Raw genomic sequence first — 25593 nt, forward strand, 5'->3', positions numbered from 1 at the left:
AAGCGTTTTGAACACAACTGATGTTTAAATGTTTAAAACAACTTTAAAGTTTACCTGAAATGAGCGAAAGAAAGGTAAAGCTAGTTATGTACTTGCAGAAGCCTCAGTTGAAATGATTACGAAGCTGAAGTTGGCAATAGAAGCAGTTAAAAGGTATAACTGGTTTTTACAGGGCTGAACACCATTTAGTGATGGTAATAATAATCAGTGGAATGCAGAACTGTTGAACTGGCAACTGAAAGTAATCTGGTTGAAAAGCACAGGACAAACACTAAGGAAAAGAGAGATCAGACAGAAGAGGTAAAGAAGACAGGATAGAGTATGACGAAGTGAGACGGACCTGGACACACAGGAGAAAGGAAGAGGAGACATACTGACATGAGAAAACTGCGTCTTAATTCAGGGTCTGCAAACTTTGAAGTTTTGTCGGCTGCATACGTCATAGTAGTGCCAAGTGGTGTCCCAATTCAAAGGCTCCTTCAAATCCGCACTTCCTTTGGCTCCAGATTAGTTCAGAACAAAGGCTACGAGTGATGCATCCTTTGCAGCCTTTTTTTCAGAATTCATTGCGCTTGATAGAAAAGAATGAGCACCATGTGTTATCCCTCCAGCATGTCTCTGGGGTCACAGAACACCCCACCAGGGAGGTCCAGGAGGCATCCTGACCAGATGCCCGAGCCACCTCAACTGGTTCCTCTCAATGCAGAGGAGCAGCGGCTCTACTCTGATCTCCTCCCGGATGACCGAGCTCCTCACCCTATCTCCAAGGCAGAGCCCGGCCACCCTGCGGAGGAAACTCATTTCAGCCGCCTGTATACGAGATCTGGTTCTTTCGGTCACGACCCACAGCTCATGACCATAGGTGAGCGTAGGAACGTAGATCGACTGGTAAATCAAGAGCTTCGCCTTCTGGCTCAGCTCCTTCTTCACCACGACAGACCGGCGCAGAGTCCGCATTACCGCAGACGCCGCACCAATCCGTCTGTCGATCTCGCGCTCCATCCTTCCCTCACTCGTGAACAAGACCCCGAGATATTTAAACTCCTCCACTTGAGGCAGGACCTGACTCCCGACCCGGAGAGGGCAATCCACCCTATTCCGGCTGAGGACCATGGTCTCAGATTTGGAGGTGCTGATTCTCATCCCAGCCGCTTCACACTCGGCCGCGAATCGCTCAAGCGAGAGCTGGAGATCACGACCAGATGAAGCCAACAGGACCACGTCATCTGCGAAAAGGCAGGGACCCAATCCTGAGGCCACCAAGTCGGATCCCCTCAACCCCTCGGCTGCACCTAGAAATTCTGTCCATATAAGTTATGAACAGAATCGGTGATAAAGGGCAGCCTTGGCGGAGTCCAACCCTCACCGGAAACGAATCCGACTTACTACCGGCAATGCAGACCAAGCTCTGACACCTGTCGTACAGGGACCGGACAGCTTGTACAAGGGGGTCCGGTACCCCATACTCCCGGAGTACCCCCCACAGGAGCCCCCGGGGGACACGGTCGAATGCCTTCTCCAGGTCCACAAAGCACATGTAGACTGGTTGGGCAAACTCCCATGCCCCCTCCAGGACCCCAAAGAGGGTATAGAGCTGGTCCACTGTTCCGCGACCAGGATGAAAACCACACTGCTCCTCCTCAATCCGGGATTCGACTATCCGGCGGACCCTCCTCTCCAGGACCCCTGAATAGACCTTACCAGGGAGGCTGAGGAGTGTGATTCCCCTGTAATTGGAACACACCCTCCGGTCCCCCTTATTAAAAAGGGGGACCACCACCCCAGTCTGCCAGTCCAGCGGCACTGTCCCTGATGTCCACGCGATGCTGCAGAGGCGTGTCAGCCAGGACAGCTCCACAGCATCCAGAATCTTCCGTCCGGAAGCCATTCTTCATGGCCATACCAAACTCCTGCCATCAAATCAAACTTAATTTCTTGAGCACATTTCATGCCGTGGGCAACACAAAGTGCTTTACAAGATAAAACCAAGTCATAAAGATTAAAACAAACAGTTGACAACAAGACATTTAAAAACAAAAGAAGCAAGTTCTCTTCACACACACATACACATACACTCATAACATCATTCCCTGAACACTCTTTGACTGAAAACAGGTATAATTAATAAAACAGATAAAAACTTAAACGTCTTACTTGATGCTGATGTGAGGAAACGATATCTGTGGATCCATCCACACCAAGAGCCAGTCCCTGCATGCTCATAGGGACCGCCACCTCAACAACCGCCCTACTCCCAGCCAAGGGCCTGTGGTGGAAAATACTCTGGTCTTGAGAAGTTGTAATACATCTAAGAGTCAACTGTCTTCTTACAATGAACATTTTATTATAAACTAATACAAGCACACGCTGGAGCTTGGAGAGAGAACTCTCTCTCCAGATGCTGAAGTAACACCCGATTATAAACCATGCTTAACTCCTCCTAGTTGCTGAGCACACCATATGAAACAATCATTATCTCTTATTTAAGACTAAACTGAACTCACTAAGCATCAATCACTCACTATATTACTTTATTACCTTTAACCTCTAACCTTTAGACAACTGGTCAACCAAGCAGTTGACAAAAACCGATGCCCTGCAGGAAACTCTTCCTGTCTCAGACTTTGTCTGCACATTCCAGACAAGGATCATATGACTTAAAGAAAGCTTTGTGCATAGACACAAAACACAGCAGGATCACAGCAAATCAATGCATATATGTCTAATACTTAATACAAACCAAACTCATAACAATTTTCCCCAACACTCTCCCTCCTCTTGGTCCTACAGGACCAACAATAAGAAGAGAAATTGTTATCAGAACGCAAAAATACATACAGAAGACAACATTCTCAAAACATCAGGAGCCTCATGCCTGTCGGGTTTTAAAGAATCTTTCAGAAATTACAATAGTGAGGAGCCATTTGCTTCAGCTTCAAAATCTGAGTCTAACAATAAATGTAAGAAAAGTGGAAACAAATCATTCCTCTTAGGGGGTGACAGAAGTGCAGTGAAGACACTGTCGGCGTTCTGGTGGGACTTGGCATATCACAGTTGCAGTGGAGCGCTTCTTTCACTGATCTTGCTTGAGAGCGAAGGCTGGTCTTCAGGCGTGAGAGTAGACTATCTCACTTACCCACGCAACCACAGGGATTATTCTGCCCTTTGTTGGGTGGTGCGTTATTCTTCTGTAATTTCAGACTGAAGAGCTTCAGGAGGTTCAAGCAATCTGTAGTGCCAAGCAGCTCACTCTGCGACCTTTACCGCTGTCTGGGTCGTCAGGAAAACCTGAAATGGCCTAAACCATCAATGTTGGTTCCAGCGCTGATGTTTAAAGCTTCTTATCAGGACAAAATCTCCCGGCTGAAGTGAATAGAGCTGCGTAGATGCTGATTCATGAAGGGCAGCTTTCACCTGTGTGCAAATGCCTGAAAAGGGTTCTTATGAGGTTAGGACAATATGTTAAAACATTACTTTCACACAGAGCTGTGTCTGAACAGGCAGTCTTGGAAGGAACCATGCCCACTTGGGTGAGGGTCCTGCAAAAAGAATCACAAAAAAGCCCATGTTTCCATGTTACGCATGCGCATATACATCAGAACCAGAAAAAGTACTTTTGGTCCAAGGAAGACCTGAAAAGAGAGCCAGAAGGAAATTTCCCCGTCTGCAACCTGTGGGAGGAAAACATTCAGGAAAATGGCATCCAGAAAGTCATTCATAAGAGAGCGCCAAAACATGGACTCGTTTTCAGCTAAAGAGTAAGCTCAAGTAACGAGAACTGAGACGGGAGAGCTGCAGCCTCCACCGTGTCACAGTCAGAGCAAACAGCATCAAAAGGAAAATCAAGTCAGGGTCAACTAGAGGTCGGTCAGGGGCCAGGCCTGGGGGGTGCAGAGGATAGTCAGTTTCAGCTAAACAGTCATGGAGTAAAACATGAACAATACAAAACAACAGTTAGGGCCACTTAGTTATCTGGTAGGTAATCATTCAAAGTAACCAAATTCATTTAATTACTTATTGCAAAGTTCCTATCAGGTAGTCTCATCTTAACCAACAACCAGAAAAAATCCTCTAGTACTGCATAGCAGGACATGTGTCAAACTGGACTCCCAGCAGTCTGACCAACACTTATCCATGCTGGAATCTCCTTTCTGATTTACTGCTCGTGTTGTTTATGTCATGTCTGCTAAATGACAGAAGCAGAACCACACTGAAGAATCTCTGCATATATTAAATAAAGCTCATTCAGAACTGTTGATTTAATCAGTAATGTAGTCTAGTTTAGTCTCATGGTTTACTCTGGTTTGTCTCTCTTAGACTCCAACAGACCCATTCAGGAGCAACACACACAAAACTGAGATCATAATAAGACTGGCTTTCTATTCCAAATATATTGTAAACATAAGCATAAGCATAAAGCAACAAGATGTAAACCCATCTTTAACAGCTGGACTTCAGGTACTGAACAGCCAGAGACCTTCAGGTCATAATAAAGCTGTTTGTTTTCTATCTACATTTGAACTTAAGCAGCATTTAGAAACAAACTTCTAATACTGATGGCAAAACTGTCCACATCCACAACAACACGACGCACACATGCACGTGCACACACTCACAGCAGCATTTCTTCCTTAATGATTTTAATGCAAAGAAAAGGCCAAGGCTAACTGTTTAGCATAGTTAGCTTAACTTTGGAAGTATCAATACTGTTACAAATAATCTGCCTCATGTTCATGTTAATTTTGAGGACATACAGGGCTTAAATGACTTGTTTGTTTACTTATTAAGCGTGTTAACTAAGAGACTGGTCTGTTTACTGGCAGCCATCGCAAGAGTTGGTTCTACTCTTTGAACAAAAATCATCTGATGTGTATTTTAACCACTGAGCATGTCTGCTTTAATTCAAAATAATGAATTCAGATTAGGGATAAAACACCAGCTGTCAGCAAATAAAACACGGAGATTGTTGTACTTGTGTTGCATTCGCTGAAGTCGGGAAATTACAAAGCTACCTTCTTATTTAATGTCATATAGCGGCTTATTTTTGTTCTCGTGTTTTTGTTTTCTCTTGACATCTATTCTGTCTCAAACATTAAAAACTTAGTATTCATCACTTTTTTTTTTTTTTTTTTTTTTTTTTTTATAAGGCACAGCGTGCCAGAAGTTGACTTGTCTGTATGAACTGTTCAGCTTCCCTGCAGCAGAGCAGAGATGTCTGTGTCATTGTTCAGTTGCAGAAGTCTGCAGGAGTGCAAAATTTTATACATGCTCATAAATGTGGTATAAAGCTAAGCAGAAACAGTGAGTAAATGTTTGGTTGTAGGGCCTCATTCCTTGGCCTGGTCTTGTGGATAATCATTCAGCTCGTATCACTCGATCTGCTCAGGAGTCAGGCGCGCCACAGCCACCATGCTCTCCTCCAATCAGCATACAATCAGAAATTCATGCCAGGAAGTGCCCGACACATGTTCATCAAAACTTCCTGGTAGATAAATCAGGTTCATATGTGTAAATAACAAAGAGTGACATGTAAAGGATCAGACAGTAGGCAAAAGTTCAAGGAAGGAGATCCAGGTTTTCCACAGAGAACTGAGTGAACACAACAGTCTTTCTGACAGAATCAGGGTGCAGCTTATTCCAGAAAACATCATCTGATTCTGTAGTCGGGGTGGGATCTTGCTGCCTGCCGGCCACATCCGCTAGTCTTTTACTTCCAGAAAATTCCACAACTGAAACACAGTCTGAGGACAAGGAGGATCCATCACCTCCAGAGGTCAAAGGTGAAAATCCAGCTCAAATGTCCACCATAGGAGCCATATCCACACTGTTCACAGTCACAACCAACAGGGCTCTGCCAGACCCTCTGGTTCTGGGATCTCCAGGCCCCATCAGCAGCGGCCGGGTCCATGCAGCCACATCTGCATATCAGGTTCTGCTCCAGGACTCAGAGCTGACTGACCACGCGTGACACCCAGAACTCTGCAGTGACCCGGATCAAGAACTCACTCTCCCCCAGCCCCTCCTCTGAATCCCCTCAGGCAGGATAGACAATTTTAGGACCCTGTGGACCAAGCTGCATGCTGACAAGGGTTTAGAAGGGAACGCTGCAATGCGTCCAACACCATACAGCAGACGAGCTTTTGAGACTGAACCATTTGGTCATGTGGTGTATTTTCTTCTCCAGTAAGGGGAAAATAAAGATCATAGCTTCATAATTATAATAGTTTTCTTCTGAATCCTGAGGCGAACATATTATGTGGACCATGTTCTGTGCTGTGAACATCATGTAACTTGAACATTACATTGTAATTGTGTGTGTGAGACTATATTATCAGTGGATTCATAACTCAGTTCTCTCCTGGGAAAGCTGAACATGATCTTGCTAAGAAGATACACTTGTTCTGAGAACTTCTCTTCTCGCCGTTAGCTCACATTTAGCTAAAGTGAACTTATTGCAAGGGAAATTTACTCTAGCAAAGTTACGTTGGTTCACCATTCCTATTTTAAGGTCAAGAATTTTCTTTTTTTCCTAACATTATGCTTATTTTCAGCATCCTTCAGCTGCATTATTTATTTCCAGTTTATCTAGATTTATTTAGACATGCTAGGCATAAATTTATAATAGCAGTAGTAAAGGAATAAAAATCACCTTATGAATGTCTGAAAGGGAACAGACAGAAACCTAAGCTTATTGCCCACACAATGTACAGTAATTTAACATAATAAGTTCCTAATACTATAAATCACATCTCTCACATTTCTGATTTTTCATTCTTAATATGTTGTTGCTCTTTAAAATGTTCTCAGGTGATAATAAAGAATACTTTTCCTTAGGAAAAGGTTCCACATTCATACAGGGAGTGGCTTTTATGCTCTTATAAAAGCTTTAGGAAGAAAAGCACAAGCAGCTATTTTACACAGGATTTATATGTTTGTTTCTGCCTAACATGCTATGACATCATCTCCTTCAGTGAGCAGAAGGCCTTTAATAAACACACTCTTTTCCTCACTTCCTTCTCTCATACATTTTTTGTTGTTTGTTTTTTTTCTTTTTTCTTTTTTTTTCTTACTGCAGTAAATTAGATTTTACACAAACAATTCACTTCAACAGTTGGATGAATGCATGTGAATGGGTCGTGCCCCCACGTTTGTCTACCCCCACACAAGCTTCTAGGCTCTCCTGCGAGAGTCCGGTGTGGCTTCACAAGACGTGGTTTTAATTCTCCACACAATCAATCCAATCAAGTTTAACACAGGAAATTTTACACAACCACCCCAGTTTCCCCTCACATGAAGACAGAGATTTCAACTCTTTAATGGTGCTGTACATCAACCTCCTACTGCAAAGGAACTAGTTCTGTTTGCAGCGGATGTACACAGAGGGTCAATCCCACACCTTTGTAGAATTATCAGGCAAAATTCTCAATGTCTCCAGAAACCAGCCCACACAGTTTCTTCTCTGTTCCTCCTCACTCAAGATGGCTTTCCTCTCAATTTTCTAACTCAAGGTTGGCCTGGTCTTGCTTCTCGAGCTCACAGGACTTACTGACTAATTTACTGGTCTCGGTCTTGTAACTGACAAGATTTACTGGTCTGGTCTTGCTACGTCTAGCTCACAGCACTTACGACTTGGTCTTATTACTCACGATTTTTAACTTAAACTTTAACCTAAACTTAACTTAAACTCACAGGATTTTATTTATGACGTCAACCTGATCTCGTCTTAAGTTATTCTCTTATCCCTTGAGTTATTCTTTCGATGAGGAGGTGAGGAGGAGAATCCCTGTCACAATGAGAATAATGAAGACAATTGACCACAAAACAGAAAAATATTGTGATTATTAATTAAGATATTGATTATTAATTTGTGATAAATTTCTAGTAATGTTTGACTCCAGTTTGAGTCTGAAAATTAATATAAATTTAGAATAACACTTCTCACCATTGTCTTTTCACACTGGTTCAGAAGGAGTCCTGGCGTAGTCGACCACGGGTGGGAGAAAGACGTCCTGTCCTCTGAAATTCTCTAATTGAGGTTCTTAGGATGAATCTGTGGATTCAGGTGGCCAACCCGTCTATCCCCAACCTGGGCGGACTGACGCAGGATCCCGAGACGAGCCCCCAAAAACTGTGGTGGAAAATACTCTGGTCTTGAGAAGTTGTAATACATCTAAGAGTCAACTGTCTTCTTACAATGAACATTTTATTATAAACTAATACAAGCACACGCTGGAGCTTGGAGAGAGAACTCTCTCTACAGATGCTGAAGTAACACCCGATTATAAACCATGCTTAACTCCTCCTAGTTGCTGAGCAGACCATATGAAACAATCATTATCTCTTATTTAAGACTAAACTGAACTCACTAAGCATCAATCACTCACTATATTACTTTATTACCTTTAACCTCTAACCTTTAGACAACTGGTCAACCAAGCAGTTGACAAAAACCGATGCCCTGCAGGAAACTCTTCCTGTCTCAGACTTTGTCTGCACATTCCAGACAAGGATCATATGACTTAAAGAAAGCTTTGTGCATAGACACAAAACACAGCAGGATCACAGCAAATCAATGCATATATGTCTAATACTTAATACAAACCAAACTCATAACAATTTTCCCCAACAGGCCCACCCCACAGCCGCCACCCAAACAGGAGCAGTCGCCATAGCAACAGCCCCAGACCAAACTGGTAGGCGTGGAGTGTGGAGGATCCCCATAGGAAAAACAAGTTAAATAACCTTAAGAAACAATAAAAAGAAATAGGAACCATAATAAAAATACATACAAAAGGACTTTACAATAGTGTGCTAAAAAGAAGAGGTTAAATTACATCAATTGAAAAATAGTAAGAAACAAATAAGGTAAAAGAAATAAATTAATTAAATATAATAAAGTAAAATTCAGATAAATGCTGTGCTAAAAAGGTGTGTCTTGAGCTTCTTCTTAAAAACATCAACAGTTAACATCAACCCTGATGCTCTCTGGCAGGATGTTCCACACTCGAGGACCAGAACAACGCCCGAGTTTTTGCCTTGGCGACAGCCGAAGCTGCATGCCACTTAGCCTGTCGGTACCCATCAGCTGCCTCCAGAGTCCCACAGGCCAAGAAGGCCCGATAGGACTCCTTCTTCAGCTTGATGGCATCCCTCACTGCTGGTGTCCACCAACGAGTCCTGGGATTACCGCCACGACAGGCACCAACTACCTTATGGCCACAGCTCCGGCTGGCCGCCTCAGCAATAGAGGCACGGAACACAGGCCATTCGGACTCAATGTCCCCCACTTCACTCGGGACATGGTTGACGCTCTGCTGAAGGTGGGAGTTGAAGCTCGTCTGAAGGGGGACTCAGCCAGATGTTCCCAGCAGACCCTCACAACACGTTTGGGCCTGTCAGATCTGACCGGCTTCCTCCCCCACCATCTGAGCCAACTCACCACCAGGTGGTGATCAGTTGAAGCTCCGCCCCCCTCTTCACCTGAGTGTCCAAGGCATGTGGCCGCAGGTCCGACGATACAACTACAAAATCGATAATCGAACTGCGGCCCAGGGAGTCCTGATGCCAGGTGTACATATGGACACTCTTATGCTGGAACATGGTGTTCGTTATGGACAATCCATGACGAGCACAGAAGTCCAATAACAAAACACCATTTGGGTTCAGAGGGGGGGACCATGCCTCCCAATCACTCCCCTCCAGGTCTCACTGTCATTGCCCACGTGAGCATTGAAGTCCCCCAGCAGAACAATGGAGTCCCCAGAAGGAGCACCCTCCAGCACTCCCTCCAAGGACTCCAGAAAGGGTGGGTACTCTGAACTGCTGTTCGGTGCATAAGCACAGACAACAGTCAGAACCCGTCCCCCCACCCGGAGGCGGAGGGAAACTACCCTTTCATCCACCGGGGTAAACCCCAACGTGCAGGCACCAAGCTGGGGGCTGATGAGAATGCCCACACCTGCTCGGCGTTTCTCACCATGAGCAACTCCAGAGTGGAAGAAGGTCCAGCCCCTCTCGAGGGTTCTGGTTCCAGAGCCCAAGCCATGCGTCGAGGTGAGTCCAACTATATATCGCCAGAACCGCTCAACCTTGCACACCAGCTCAGGCTCCATCCCTGCCAAAAGGTGACGTTCCACGTCCCTAGAGCCAGCTTCTGCAGTCAAGGATCGAACCACCAGGATCCTCGCCTCTTGCTGCTGCCCAGCTCACATTGGTGAAGGAAAATGTGGATCTGTCTGTAAAAATAGAAACAAAATAGTGTCTCAAACCGAGAACTCGAGTCATTTCTTGTAAAAAAATAAAAAAAAAAAAATTTCAGAAATACTATACTATACTATACCATACTATACTATACTATACTATACTATACTATGCTATGCTATACTATACTATACTATACTATACTATACTATACTATGCTATGCTATGCTATACTATACTATACTATACTATACTATACTAGACTAGACTAGACTAAACTATACTGTAACTATACTATACTGTACCTAAAATCTATCAACTTTGGACCTAATCATGAGTAGTTTATTTTATTTCTTCATCTTTTTATCTTTAACATCACACTTTCTTCACATCATTGCAAATTGCAGCACAAGCTTTCTGAGTATTCATTGTTTTTTCTTCATAATGTCTGCAGAAGAAATGACCAGCCAGATAATGCCGAAAACAACCCTCACAAAACTGCATAAAGATAAACGTGCATTCAGTAGAAGAGGATGCTCTTTTTTGATATAAAAAAAAAAAAAGCATAAAGTTAAATTTGATTTGATATTCAAATTTCACACTTGTCCACACAAGTGTGTGTTTTCAGTATCCTGGAATTATAAACCTGATAATATAAGAAATATTGAGTTGATAAAAATTAGCATTTAAATTGAATGAGATGTTGAAAAGTACAAGTTGCTAAAGGTTCCCAGAGAGTACAAGTAAATAGATAGTAAATAAACAAGTAGATAGATAGATAGATAGATAGATAGATAGATAGATAGATAGATAGATAGATAGATAGATAGATAGATAGATAGATAGATAGAGTCCTCCCGCCGCAAGGGGGCGCTGCTGTCTCCACGCGTCCTAACTGAGAGGTGACTGTTTCCGGTCTCGCTGTGAACCCGGTACCCTGGACGCCACGCGTGTTTCTCTCCACCAAAACACGGACACGCTTTGCTAGTCTCGCCGTGGAAGACAGTTAACGCCCGGACAGGACTCGCAGAGACTCCCGCAGACCTCCGCCATGGCTCCGGTAAGTGAAGCTGTCAGAGTTCCGGGTCCCAGACCTGGACCTGGTCCCAGACCGGGATTTGGTCCCAGACCGGGATTTGGTCCCAGACCGGGATCTGGTCTCAGACCGGGATCTGATCAGGGCAACATAACAGTTTCAGCACTGTAAAGGTTTTGCTGATGCAATGTGGACCTTCATGGTCCACCTGGTTCCTCCGGGGTCCTCCTGGTTCCTCTGGGTTCCTCCTGGTTTCTCCGTGTTTGTCCTGGTTCCTCCGGGTTCCTCCTGGTTCCTTCTGGGTCCATGAGGCCGGATGATAAAACAATCTGAAAGCCCCTCTAGCAGGAACCTGCACAGATAAAACCTTTCCAATCCAAACTCTGCAGAACTCCAGTTTAACCACCTTCTTCCCAGTTTAGTTGTCTTCTTGCTCCCAGTACTGCTTCCAGTCCAGGCGATCAGAAAGATTGATCTCAAGTCAGCAGATCATTTCAGTTCCTTTTAGCAGCAGTTTCCCGCGGAAACGCTTCAGATGTTTCAGTAAAGCTGGAATGTTTACCTGATCTCAAAGGGAGGAAAGTTTCAGGATTTGTTATGTATAAAAGATCAAAACGTCTTCAGGAGGAACTTGAAGCTGCTTCCAGAGGATGAAGCCTTCAGGTGAGTTTACCTGCTGGAACCCATAGATCAGGAGGGAGAACGTGGTGCTGGAGACAAAACCAGAAGATGCCGTCATGAGGAAGCTTGTTCCCTCACCTGTTCAGGTGATGCTGCGCCTGAAGGTCATGCTTGTCTCCTCCCTCCCCGCAGCCTCGCTCCAAGAAGCGGCGTCCCACGTTCCGCCGCCTGCTGAAGACCAGTGGCGTGAAGCTGGAGAACAAGATGAAGAACCGACAGCTGAAGCAGCAGAACGTCGCCAAGAAGCAACGCAAGGAGCAGAAGAGGCTGCGGCAGGCCATGAAGGGGGCCGCCCTGGATACGCCCCGCCCCCTGGAGACGTACAGGAAGAGACCAGGTGATAGAGCACCCCTCAGTCACATGACCAGTCCTCAGTTACATCATCACTGATCAGTCACATGATCAGTCACATGATCACTTCCTGTCTGACAGAGGAGGAGGAGGAGGAGGAGGAGGAATTCTTGGAGAACCTTCCTAGCGACATGATGGAGGAAGACCACCTGCAGCAGATGACCGCCATGGCCCGACAAGCCTCCTTCATCACCAGAGACCTGTCGTCATGGTAACGCAGACACTCTCAGGAACAACATTCATACTGGGCTGATTGTTACTCGGGTGTGTTTGTTTGGTGCTGCGGTGCGTCCCAGCGGGCCGGTGCACAGCGGCAAGAAGAGGAGCGCCGACGTGGTTCGGAGCTACGAGAAGGTCCCGAGGAAGATGGCGAGGACGGAGGAGACGGAGGTCGTCCATCTGCTGCCCATCAAAGACAAGAGAGGCGTGATCCCACAGAGCATCCAGAGAGGTACCACCTGACCCGCCACCTGACCCGTCGACACGCCACCTGACCCGTCGACACGCCACCTGACCCGTCGACCCGCCACCTGACCCGTCGACACGCCACCTGACCCGTCGACCCGCCACCTGACCCGTCGACCCACCACCTGACCCGTCGACACGCCACCTGACCCGTCGACCCACCACCTGACCCATCGACCCGTCACCTGACCCGTCGACACGCCACCTGACCCGTCGACCCACCACCTGACCGTCAACCCACCACCTGACCCATCGACCCACCACCTGACCCGTCGACACGCCACCTGACCCGTCGACACGCCACCTGACCCGTCGACCCGCCACCTGACCCGTCGACACGCCACCTGACCCGTCGACACGCCACCTGACCCGTCGACCCACCACCTGACCCATCGACCCGTCACCTGACCCGTCGACCCACCACCTGACCCATCGACCCGCCACCTGACCCGTCGACCCACCACCTGACCCATCGACCCGTCACCTGACCCGTCGACCCACCACCTGACCCGTCGACCCGCCACCTGACCCGTCGACCCGCCACCTGACCCGTCGACCCACCACCTGACCCATCGACCCGCCACCTGACCCGTCGACCCGTCACCTGACCCGTCGACCCGCCACCTGACCCATCGACCCGCCACCTGACCCGTCGACCCGTCACCTGACCCGTCGACCCGCCACCTGACAGTCAACCCGCCACCTGACAGTCAACCCGCCACCTGACCCATCGACCCACCACCTGACAGTCAACCCGCCACCTGACCCATCGACCCGTCACCTGACAGTCAACCCGCCACCTGACCCATCGACCCACCACCTGACAGTCAACCCACCACCTGACCCGTCGACCCGTCACCTGACCCATCGACCCGCCACCTGACCCGTCGACCCACCACCTGACCCGTCGACCCGTCACCTGACCCGTCGACCCGTCACCTGACCCGTCGACACGCCACCTGACCCGTCGACCCACCACCTGACCCATCGACCCGTCACCTGACCCGTCGACCCACCACCTGACCCATCGACCCGCCACCTGACCCGTCGACCCGTCACCTGACCCGTCGACCCGCCACCTGACCCATCGACCCGCCACCTGACCCGTCGACCCGTCACCTGACCCGTCGACCCGTCACCTGACAGTCAACCCGCCACCTGACAGTCAACCCGCCACCTGACCCATCGACCCACCACCTGACAGTCAACCCGCCACCTGACCCGTCGACCCGTCACCTGACCCGTCGACCCGTCACCTGACCCGTCGACCCGCCACCTGACCGTCAACCCGCCACCTGACCCATCGACCCACCACCTGACCCGTCACCTGACCCGTCGACCCGCCACCTGACCCGTCGACCCGTCACCTGACCCGTCGACCCGCCACCTGACCGTCAACCCGCCACCTGACCCATCGACCCACCACCTGACCCGTCGACCCGTCACCTGACCCGTCGACCCGCCACCTGACCGTCAACCCGCCACCTGACCCATCGACCCACCACCTGACCCGTCGACCCGTCACCTGACCCGTCGACCCACCACCTGACTGTCAACCCGCCACCTGACCCATCGACCCACCACCTGACAGTCAACCCGCCACCTGACCCATCGACCCGCCACCTGACCCGTCGACACGCCACCTGACCCGTCGACCCACCACCTGACCCGTCGACCCACCACCTGACCCGTCGACCCGTCACCTGACCCGTCGACCCGCCACCTGACCGTCAACCCGCCACCTGACCCATCGACCCACCACCTGACCCGTCGACCCGTCACCTGACCCGTCGACCCGCCACCTGACCGTCAACCCGCCACCTGACCGTCAACCCGCCACCTGACCGTCAACCCGCCACCTGACCCATCGACCCACCACCTGACCGTCAACCCGCCACCTGACCCATCGACCCACCACCTGACAGTCAACCCGCCACCTGACCCGTCGACCCGTCACCTGACCCGTCGACCCGTCACCTGACCCGTCGACCCACCACCTGACCCGTCGACCCGTCACCTGACCCGTCGACCCGTCACCTGACAGTCAACCCACCACCTGACCCATCGACCCACCACCTGACCCGTCGACCCGCCACCTGACCCGTCGACCCACCACCTGACCCGTCGACCCGCCACCTGACCCGTCGACCCACCACCTGACCCGTCGACACGCCACCTGACCCACCAGCTTGGTAAAGACACATCTGTTTGTTTCCAGCTGTTCCAGACCAGAAGGAGGAGGAGGAGGAGGAGGAGGAGGAGGAGGAGGAGGAATATGCTGAGACCAATCAGGAGGAGAACGGTGCGGACCAGAACATCTGACTTTAGAGCAACCAATCAGATCTTCTTATTTCCTTCATCATGTTTCGTGTTTTCTCTTCTCATCTTCATCAGTTACTCTTCATCAAGTCAGAATAAAAGTCTGTTCATATCAGCAGTGGAAACACGCACTCACTCACACACACACACACACTCGCCTGTTTGTCAGAAAGGGATTTGAACAGAAAAGTACAGACGGAAGGTTTTTACGTCCCACAGTCAGAGAGATGACGTTTACGGTTGCTGTGGCAATGGATGTGATGCAGCTGAAGCTGTGCTGTCTCCTCCGCGTCAGACGGCGTTCCGCCGAGCCTCGCGGAGCTGACGGCGGAGCAGAGGGAGCAGCTCCGAGTTCAGAAGTTAAACCAGAAGAAGGGGATCATCGCCAGCCTGGGGTCCGCCATCATCTCCGACCCCTTCAGCAACGTAAGAGCGGGCCGCCGGTCCTGGATCAGACCGTCATGACGCTGCCGTCATGTGACTTGATGTGTGTGTGTGTGTGTGTGTGTGTGTCAGATGAAGCGTGTGAAGGAGCTGCGAGGGATGCTGATGGAGACCGACCCCAGCGTGGCTGTGTCCGTCCGGAAGCTGGTGATGGTTTCCCTCATGGAGATCTTCAAAGACATCGCCCCCACCTACAGAATACGACCTCTGACCCCTGCCGAGAAGACCGCCAAGGTACCTGTGGCTCAGACCTGTCCTGCGCGAGCGCGCTGGCTCAGTGGCTGATGGTGTGTTCGGGTCACCTCATGTTCCCAGGTCAGGAAGGAAACGCAGCAGCTCCGAGAGTTCGAGGAAGGTTTGGTGAGTCAGTACAAGTTCTACCTGGAGGATCTGGAGCAGACAATCAACGGTAGGCCACCTCAGCACACCTGCACCTGCAGCCGCACCTGCAGCCGCGCCGCTGCACACACACCCATGTTTCCCCCTCATCCTCAGACTGGAAGCAAAAGAAGAGGAAGAGGAGTCAGGCGGTGGGGTTCCAGTCGTACCGCGGTCTGGCCGAGGTCGCCGCGCGATGCCTCTGTGAGCTGATGGTCGCTCTGCCTCACTTCAACTTCCACAACAACATCATCGTCATGCTCGTCCCGCTGATGAACAGCCCCTGTAGAAAGGTCAGACCTGCTGGTTCAGGCGCTTTAGGGCCGCCGGGTCGGGTACACAGCTGTGATGCATTCAGGTGTCTGTTTCAGGTCTCTGGTTTGTGCTGTGAGGCGTTCAGGAAGCTGTTCCAGCAGGACATGGTGGGCGGGGCCTCACTGGCTACCGTGCGCGTCATCTCCGGCCTCGTGAAGAGTCTGAACTACAACATCAGACCAGAGGTAAGGTATGACATTGACCTGATCCTGTGTGTGTTACCCTGCTGGACACCTTCCTCTGCCCTCCTCTTCCTCAGCTGCTCAGAACGCTGCTCAGTCTGAGGATCAAGGAGGTGGAGATGAAGAAGGACCTGGAGGCCACAGCACCAAAGAAGAAGTTCATGACCAACAAAGAGAAGAAGAAGAACCTGTCCAGGATGCAGAGAAAGGTAAACACGACGGTCTGCAAACATCTTGGAACTGTTGACTGGTTGGTGGGGGTGGACCTCGGTAGTTCTCCTGGTGCTGCTGTTGGACCTGGTCCTGCAGGTCCTTCAGGTGGACCTGGTCCTCCTGGTCCTGCAAGGGAACTGGGTCCTCCTGGTCCTGCAGGGGAACCGGGTCCTCCTGGTTCTGCAGGTGCACATGGTCCTCCTGGTAAACAGGTGATGATCCAGTATGATGTGTGTGCAGTGGCAGAAGGCCCAGGAGAAGCTGGAGAAGGAGCTGCTGGAAGCCGAAGCTTCAGAGAGCAAAGAAAGGAAAAGCAAACTGGTGAGTTAAACCTCAAACTAGGTCAAAGTTGGAGGAAGTCAGCATCCTCATCCTCATCTTCCTCTTCCTCCTCTTCCTCAGCACACAGAGACTCTCAACATGGTCTTCCTCATCTACTTCAGGATTCTGAAGAAAGCTCAGAGATCTGTTCTTCTTCCTGCCGTTCTGGAGGGTCTGGCCAAGTAGGAAACACATCTGTCCGTAACAACCTGCTCACTGTAACAACGGGCGTACTGTAGCAACCTGCGTACTGTAACAACCTGCGTACTGTAACAACGAGCGTACTGTAACAACCTGCGTACTGTAACAACCTGCGTACTGTAACAACCTGCGTACTGTAGCAACCTGCGTACTGTAACAACCTGCGTACTGTAACAACCTGCGTACTGTAACAACCTGCGTACTGTAACAACGGGCGTACTGTAACAACCTGCGTACTGTAACAACCTGCGTACTGTAACAACGGGCGTACTGTAACAACGGGCGTACTGTAACAACCTGCGTACTGTAACAACCTGCCAATGTAACAACAGGCGTACTGTAACAACCTGCTCACTGTAACAACGGGCGTACTGTAACAACCTGCGTATTGTAACAACCTGCCAATGTAACAACAGGCGTACTGTAACAACCTGCTCACTGTAACAACGGGCGTACTGTAACAACCTGCGTACTGTAACAACGGGCGTCCTGTAAAAACCTGCGTACTGTAACAACCTGCTCACTGTAACAACGGGCGTACTGTAACAACCTGCATACTGTAACAACGGGCGTACTGTAACAACCTGCGTACTGTAACAACCTGCGTACTGTAACAAGGGCGTACTGTAACACCCTGCTCACTGTAACAACCTGCTCACTGTAACAACCTGCGTACTGTAACAACGGGCGTACTGTAACAACCTGCTCACTGTAACAACCTGCATACTGTAACAACCTGCTCACTGTAACAACCTGCTCACTGTAACAACGGGGGTACTGTAACAACTAGCGTCCTGTAACAACCTGCTCACTGTAACAACGGGCGTACTGTAACAACCTGCGTACTGTAACAACCTGCGTACTGTAACAACCTGCTCATTGTAACAATGGGCGTACTGTAACAACGGGCGTACTGTAACAACCTGCGTACTGTAACAACGGGCGTACTGTAACAAGGGCGTACTGTAACACCCTGCTCACTGTAACACCCTGCTCACTGTAACAACCTGCGTACTGTAACAACGGGCGTACTGTAACAACCTGCTCACTGTAACAACCTGCATACTGTAACAACCTGCTCACTGTAACAACCTGCGTACTGTAACAACCTGCTCACTGTAACAACGGGCGTACTGTAACAACTAGCGTCCTGTAACAACCTGCGTACTGTAACAACCTGCTCACTGTAACAAGGGGCGTACTGTAACAACCTGCTCACTGTAACAACGGGCGTACTGTAGCAACGGGCGTACTGTAACAACCTGCGTACTGTAACAACGGGCGTACTGTAACAACGGGCGTATTGTAACAACCTGCTCACTGTAACAACCTGCTCACTGTAACAACGGGCGTACTGTAACAACCTGCGTACTGTAACAACCTGCTCACTGTAACAACCTGTGTACTGTAACAACCTGCTCACTGTAACAACGGGCGTACTGTAACAACTAGCGTCCTGTAACAACCTGCGTACTGTAACAACCTGCTCACTGTAACAAGGGGCGTACTGTAACAACCTGCTCACTGTAACAACGGGCGTACTGTAGCAACGGGCGTACTGTAACAACCTGCGTACTGTAACAACGGGCGTACTGTAACAACGGGCGTATTGTAACAACCTGCTCACTGTAACAACCTGCTCACTGTAACAACGGGCGTACTGTAACAACCTGCGTACTGTAACAACCTGCGTACTGTAACAACGGGCGTACTGTAACAACCTGCGTCCTGTAACAACCTGCGTACTGTAACAACCTGTGTACTGTAACAACGGGCGTACTGTAACAACCTGCGTACTGTAACAACCTGCGTACTGTAACAACTGGCGTACTGTAACAACAGGCGTACTGTAACAACGGGCGTACTGTAACAACCTGCCAATGTAACAACAGGCGTACTGTAACAACCTGCTCACTGTAACAACGGGCGTACTGTAACAACCTGCGTACTGTAACAACGGGCGTACTGTAACAACCTGCGTACTGTAACAACGGGCGTACTGTAACAACGGGCGTACTGTAACAACCTGCGTACTGTAACAACCTGCCAATGTAACAACAGGCGTACTGTAACAACCTGCTCACTGTAACAACGGGCGTCCTGTAACAACGGGCGTCCTGTAACAACGGGCGTCCTGTAACAACGGGCGTCCTGTAACAATGGGCGTCCTGTAACAATGGGCGTCCTGTAACAACCTACATACTGTAACAAGGGCGTACTGTAACAACCTGCTCACTGTAACAACCTACTCACTGTAACAACCTGCTCACTGTAACAACGGGCGTACTGTAACAACCTGCTCACTATAACAACGGGTGTACTGTAACAATGGGCGTACTGTAACAACCTGCGTATTGTAACAACGGGCGTACTGTAACAACCTGCTCACTGTAACAATGGGCGTACTGTAACAACCTGCGTACTGTAACAACGGGCGTCCTGTAACAACTTGCGTACTGTAACAAGGGCGTACTGTAACAACGGGCGTACTGTAACAACCTGCTCACTGTAACAACCTGCGTACTGTAACAACGGGCGTACTGTAACAACCTGCTCACTGTAACAACGGGCGTACTGTAACAACCTGCTCACTGTAACAACGGGCGTACTGTAACAACCTGCTCACTGTAACAACGGGTGTACTGTAACAACGGGCGTACTGGAACAACCTGCGTCCTGTAACAACCTGCATCCTGTAACAACGGGCGTCCTGTAACAACCTGCGTACTGTAACAACCTGCTCACTGTAACAACGGGCGTACTGTCACAACGGGCGTACTGTCACAACGGGCGTACTGTCACAACGGGCGTACTGTGACAACCTGCTCACTGTGACAACCTGCGTACTGTAACAACCTGCTCACTGTAACAACCTGTGTACTGTAACAACGGGCGTACTGTAACAACCTGCTAACTGTAACAATCCGCTCACTTTAACAACCCGCGTACTGTAACAACCCGCGTACTGTAACAACGGGCGCACTGTAACAACTAGCGTACTGTAACAACGCGCGTGCCGTGACAACAACCTGCATGTCATGACAACAACCTGCATGTCGTGACAACAACCTGTGTGCCGTGACAACAACCTGTGTGCCGTGACAGTGCGCGTACCGTGACAACCAGCGTACTGCTGCGACAACACGCGTACTGCGACAACATGCGTGCTGTAACAACCTACGTATTTAATATGATGTCACTTCTTTTAGTTTTGCTCACCTGATCAACCTGGAGTTCTTTGATGACCTGCTCAACGTCCTGCAGAGCCTCATCCAATCAGGAGTGAGTATGCAGTATGGCTCTGCTTCCTTAACAGCTGCTCATTCATTGATGGACTGATTGATTGGTCTCTGCAGGAACTGACCAATCGGGAGCGTCTCCACTGCATCCAGACCGTCTTCACCATCTTGTCGGGACAAGGTCCGTCTGTCTCAGATTATGGGATGATATTCGTCTCCTCCTCATCTTCAGACTCCTCTTACACAGGAGCAGTGTCTACTTCCTGTCTGAATGTTTCTACTTCCGTTCAGGTGACGCTCTGACCATCGACCCTCTGAATTTCTACTCTCAATTCTACAAGCTGCTGCCACGGCTCCACGCAGGTCTGTTTCAACCTCACTGGTCACTTAACCAGTCATACTGCTCGCTGATGACATCATACATCACATGACTGCTTCTCAGGTGCACCCAATGAGGACATCCCCATCGTGCTGCGGTGTCTGGACGCCATGCTCACTCGCCGCAGGAAGCAGGTGACCCTGCAGAGGGCCATGGCCTTCGTCAAGAGACTAAGCACGCTCAGTCTGCACATCCTGGCCAATGGCAGCATAGGAATCCTCGCTGCCAACCGAGCCACCATGCAGGTGAGTGCGACCAGTTGGGAGAGTTTACTGGGAAGTGTGGTCCTGTCGGGGTTCGGCTGACCTCTGCTTGTGTTCGTCAGTCCTTCCCAAAGTGTGACCTTCTGCTGGATAACGAGGTTCAGGGCAGCGGCTTCTTCCTGCCGGAACTGGATGAACCGGAACACTGCAACCCCCAGAACACAGCGCTGTGGGAGCTGCACACCCTGCAGGTAGGAACTGGTTCAGCTACCTCACGCTCCAGACACTTCCTGTCAAACTGCCTACCAATCAGAGAGCTGAAAAAGAAAGTTTGTCCAATCAGGAGCAGCGAAGGGGGAAATAACGGACCTCTGGCTGCAGGATGGTGTTCTAGTTGGTCCAGTTGGTCTGGTCCGGTCGGCCTGGTTGGTCCAGTTGGTCCGGTCGGTTTGGTCTGGTCCGGTTGGTCCGGTTGGTCTTCATGCTGCTCAGTCTGAGAAGGATACAACAGTCATATTGACATGTTTACACGTTTGTCATGTCAACATCCCGACCAGAATATTCTGGTGGAACTGTTACTATGGTAACAGCTCTGGGTGTGATTGGAACCTGATATAAACATGGCTGCTGGTATCACACATGTACCCAGACCTTCTTGCATCATCCTGAATGCGATTCGTCTGCTGATGCCGCGCCTCCACAGGACAAGTAATCACGTCTGCGTTTGTTTCCAGAGGCATTACCACCCGGTTGTCCGGCGGATTGCGGCCCACCTAAGTCAGGGAGCTCCCAGTGACGGGTCAGCAGCACTCAGTGTGGAACTGAGCCGCAGGTACAAGACCAGCTTCTTAAAGGGACAGTGCGCTGGGAAAACAGCAGCGTAGTCCCAGAAACGCTTTAAATGCTGATTTCTCTGGAATAACCTCAACCTTCACTGTGCAGGTCGCCTCTGGAGCTGTTTGAAGACTACAGCCTGAAAGACATGACCTTTAACCCTCCCGTTGCTCCACCGGGCTCGAAGAAGAAGGTGGGACAGTGAAACGTTTACCTGCTTAACCAGAAGCGTTTTACAGGCTGATAAAGGCAAAGTCAGTTGAAGTGTGCCACGTTGGTAGTTAGGTTGGTTAAAGTACGGTAAGTGGGAAGTTAGGGCAAGAAGGTGGAGCTGAAAGGAGGGTCAGAGCGTGGATGATTGACATCTATAAAGCACCCACCTTCCTGTAGCTAAGAGCAGACAGAGCAAACCTGAAGCTAACAGGAGCTAACCAGCTAATGGAGGTGGGCAGGCTTAAGCTAAATCAAGCTGTTACCCAAATTTCAAGATTTAATTACTGCTAAAAGAATGAAGCACATAACCCCCCCCCAGGCTGTAAACATGTTTATTTCTGCAGTAAACATGTTTATTTCTGCTGTAAACATGTTTATTTCTGCTGTAAACATGTTTATTCCTGCTGTAAACATGTTTATTTCTGCTGTAAACATGTTTATCTCTGCTGTAAACATGTTTATTTCTGCGGTAAACATGTTTATTCCTGCTGTAAACATGTTTATCTCTGCTGTAAACATGTTTATCTCTGCTGTAAACATGTTTATTTCTGCTGTAAACATGTTTATTTCTGCTGTAAACATGTTTATTTCTGCAGTAAACATGTTTATTCCTGCTGTAAACATGTTTATATCTGCTGTAAACATGTTTATTCCTGCTGTAAACATGTTTATTTCTGCTGTAAACATGTTTATCTCTGCGGTAAACATGTTTATTTCTGCGGTAAACATGTTTATTCCTGCTGTAAACATGTTTATTTCTGCTGTAAACATGTTTATCTCTGCTGTAAACATGTTTATTTCTGCTGTAAACATGTTTATTTCTGCAGTAAACATGTTTATTTCTGCAGTAAACATGTTTATTTCTGCAGTAAACATGTTTATTCCTGCTGTAAACATGTTTATTCCTGCTGTAAACATGTTTATTCCTGCTGTAAACATGTTTATTTCTGCTGTAAACATGTTTATCTCTGCTGTAAACATGTTTATTCCTGCTGTAAACATGTTTATTTCTGCTGTAAACATGTTTATTCCTGTTTTAAACATGTTTATTTCTGCTGTAAACATGTTTATTTCTGCTGTAAACATGTTTATTTCTGCTGTAAACATGTTTATTCTTGTTGTAAACATGTTTATTTCTGCTGTAAACATGTTTATTCCTGCTGTAAACATGTTTATTCCTGCTGTAAACATGTTTATTCCTGTTTTAAACATGTTTATTCCTGTTTTAAACATGTTTATCTCTGCTGTAAACATGTTTATTCCTGCTGTAAACATGTTTATTTCTGCTGTAAACATGTTTATCTCTGCTGTAAACATGTTTATTTCTGCTGTAAACATGTTTATTCCTGCTGTAAACATGTTTATTTATGCTGTAAACATGTTTATTCCTGCTGTAAACATGTTTATTCCTGCTGTAAACATGTTTATTTCTGCTGTAAACATGTTTATTCCTGCTGTAAACATGTTTATTTATGCTGTAAACATGTTTATTCCTGCTGTAAACATGTTTATCTCTGCTGTAAACATGTTTATTCCTGCTGTAAACATGTTTATTTATGCTGTAAACATGTTTATTCCTGCTGTAAACATGTTTATCTCTGCTGTAAACATGTTTATTCCTGCTGTAAACATGTTTATTTCTGCTGTGAAGTTGGTCTTTTTAACATGGGAGTCTATGGGGATTTGCTGTTTTGGAGCTCCTAGTGGATGAAGGGGAAACTGCAGGTATTGTCAGTTCTGCACAGGCTTTCCTTTTAACCGCCGGAGGCTGCTGCTTGCTCTGATCAGTTTGTCGACTCCAGACAGTGAAACACGAGTCACGTGTCATCACATCAACCAATCAACTTTTGTTTGTTTCTTCAGGATCACTTTGTGGGCGGAGCCACGCTGCTGGACACTGAGCTGCAGAGACGAGTGGACTGTGTCCTGACTGCTGCTGAGAACACACACCCGGACTTTAGCAGAGCGTGCGCACACATCCAGCACTGACACACACACACACACACACACACACTGCTCTTCTGTGAGAACTATGAAAAACCTTTTCATTCATTCAGGATGCTGGCGGTTCATGTAAAATATTGTTTCCTGTTCGCCAGATGATCTGTTAACGTTTTTAAAATTATTATTTGTTGTTTGTTTATTTTGTCTTTTGCAGTAAATAAACAAAAGATGCTGTTCAGAAGAATGGCCTTCTGGGATGTTTTCTTCTTGGGTTTTTCAGGGCCGTTCTGATGGATGTATGTATAGATGGATGGCTGGATAGATCTATGGATGTATAGATAGATGGATGTATAGATCTGGATGTATAGATAGATGGAACAATGTATAGATGAATGAATGTATAGACCTGGATGTATAGATCTATGGATGTATAGATGGATGGATATATAGGTCTATGATGAGGATACACCTGTTTTCTGATTTGTGCTCGAAACCTGAAAGGAAAAACCAGACCGGGAGACCTGATTGGATTGTTTTTCCGTCAGAAAGAAGTCACATGACCAGAAGTCCTTTCTAGTTTTAGTTTCATCCTGTATCCGTGGACAGCGATCTGCTGGATTGCTGGTTTCTGTGGACTCTCTTTCACCAACAAAGAAGAAAAGTGGTTCCTCTTTGCAGTTTTGTCATCTTTGACCACGACTGCTTGTTTTTGAAGTCCACGTACTTCAACACACCCAAGTCAGATGAATGGCTCATCTGGAAGCTTCCATAGAACTTGATGAGCCGTTGACGTAATCTGCATCTGGAGTTGGTGAGAACTCGTCCCTCAGGCAGGGCAGGGGTCCCGGAGGACCAGGTCTGACACACACTGCTCCTGGTTCATGCAGAACTGCATCAGATTTATTTCTCCTCCTCAGACTGATCATCATGTATTTGACCCCCACAAAGTCGACCCAGACCAGAGACCGCTTTCTGACCCGGGTCAAAAAGGCCGGTGTGAACGACAGTCCTCAGAGATGGTTTGACTGGAAATGAAAGAACTAAATGAGACCGTTTCTGACTTTTAACAGACCAGCTTTCAGTTTAGAAGTAAATTCACAGACTTTTTATAAAATCACAAGATAAAGTTAATATTTAATCCCCGTTCTGATGTCTACAAAAACCTCCCGAGTCATCACATCTGTGTCTGATTACTCAGGGGACATCTGGGATATGACAATGTATTCCCGGTTCGGGTTTATTCCCCTTGGAGTCCGTTGTCTTGGCACTGGCTGCTAATGTGGGAGTTTAGCAGCTAAACAGAAGACTTGGAAGGTTTACTTCATGTGTCCCCTGGCTTCTGCTGCACGCCATTCTGCGTGTCCCACTCTCCACAAGACGCTGTTTCATGTTTTTAGTCCATAATAATCTAATCCATAATATTTAAAAAGCACATTTTTAATGTAAAACATAACATGTGAAACTCAGAGTGGTTACAGAAAGAAACAGAAGACACCTTTTTAGTGAAATCTAAAGACTACAAAATAATCTAAGGACCTTAAATGTATTAAAAGCAATAAAAAGATTAGAATGCAATAAAATAAAAGAATAAAACAAGAAACCAAACCGTCAGAAAGAACATTATAAACTACACTGCAAACATAAAAAAACAAAAGGACTCAGATTCACTGAGAGA

At 47.9% G+C, this 25593-nt stretch overlaps 1 protein-coding gene across 1 annotated transcript; it reads left to right on the forward strand.

Moving 5' to 3' along the window:
* Window positions 1-11127: 11127 nt before the first annotated feature.
* Window positions 11128-24119, forward strand: noc3l (NOC3-like DNA replication regulator). Its single transcript, XM_079260653.1, has 21 exons — window positions 11128-11260; window positions 12050-12254; window positions 12350-12479; window positions 12565-12719; window positions 14952-15035; window positions 15348-15478; window positions 15569-15730; window positions 15812-15905; window positions 15992-16167; window positions 16246-16374; window positions 16449-16580; window positions 16825-16905; window positions 16987-17087; window positions 20316-20388; window positions 20463-20526; window positions 20637-20708; window positions 20788-20969; window positions 21050-21178; window positions 21662-21759; window positions 21870-21954; window positions 23838-24119. Exons 1-21 carry the CDS (start codon window positions 11252-11254, stop codon window positions 23961-23963), a joined length of 2418 nt encoding a protein of 805 aa, XP_079116779.1. The 5' UTR covers window positions 11128-11251; the 3' UTR covers window positions 23964-24119.
* The last annotated feature ends 1474 nt before the right edge of the window (window positions 24120-25593 follow it).

The sequence above is a fragment of the Telmatherina bonti genome (assembly GCF_933228915.1).
Source record: "Telmatherina bonti genome assembly, chromosome: 21".
NCBI lineage: Eukaryota > Metazoa > Chordata > Actinopteri > Atheriniformes > Telmatherinidae > Telmatherina > Telmatherina bonti.

Excerpts from the sequence above, each read along its gene's own strand:
- noc3l (XM_079260653.1), top strand. Across the intron at positions 12,255-12,349 it reads GACGTACAGGAAGAGACCAG|AGGAGGAGGAGGAGGAGGAG; the intron begins GTGATAGAGCAC and ends CCTGTCTGACAG. Across the intron at positions 21,955-23,837 it reads CACCGGGCTCGAAGAAGAAG|GATCACTTTGTGGGCGGAGC; the intron begins GTGGGACAGTGA and ends TTGTTTCTTCAG.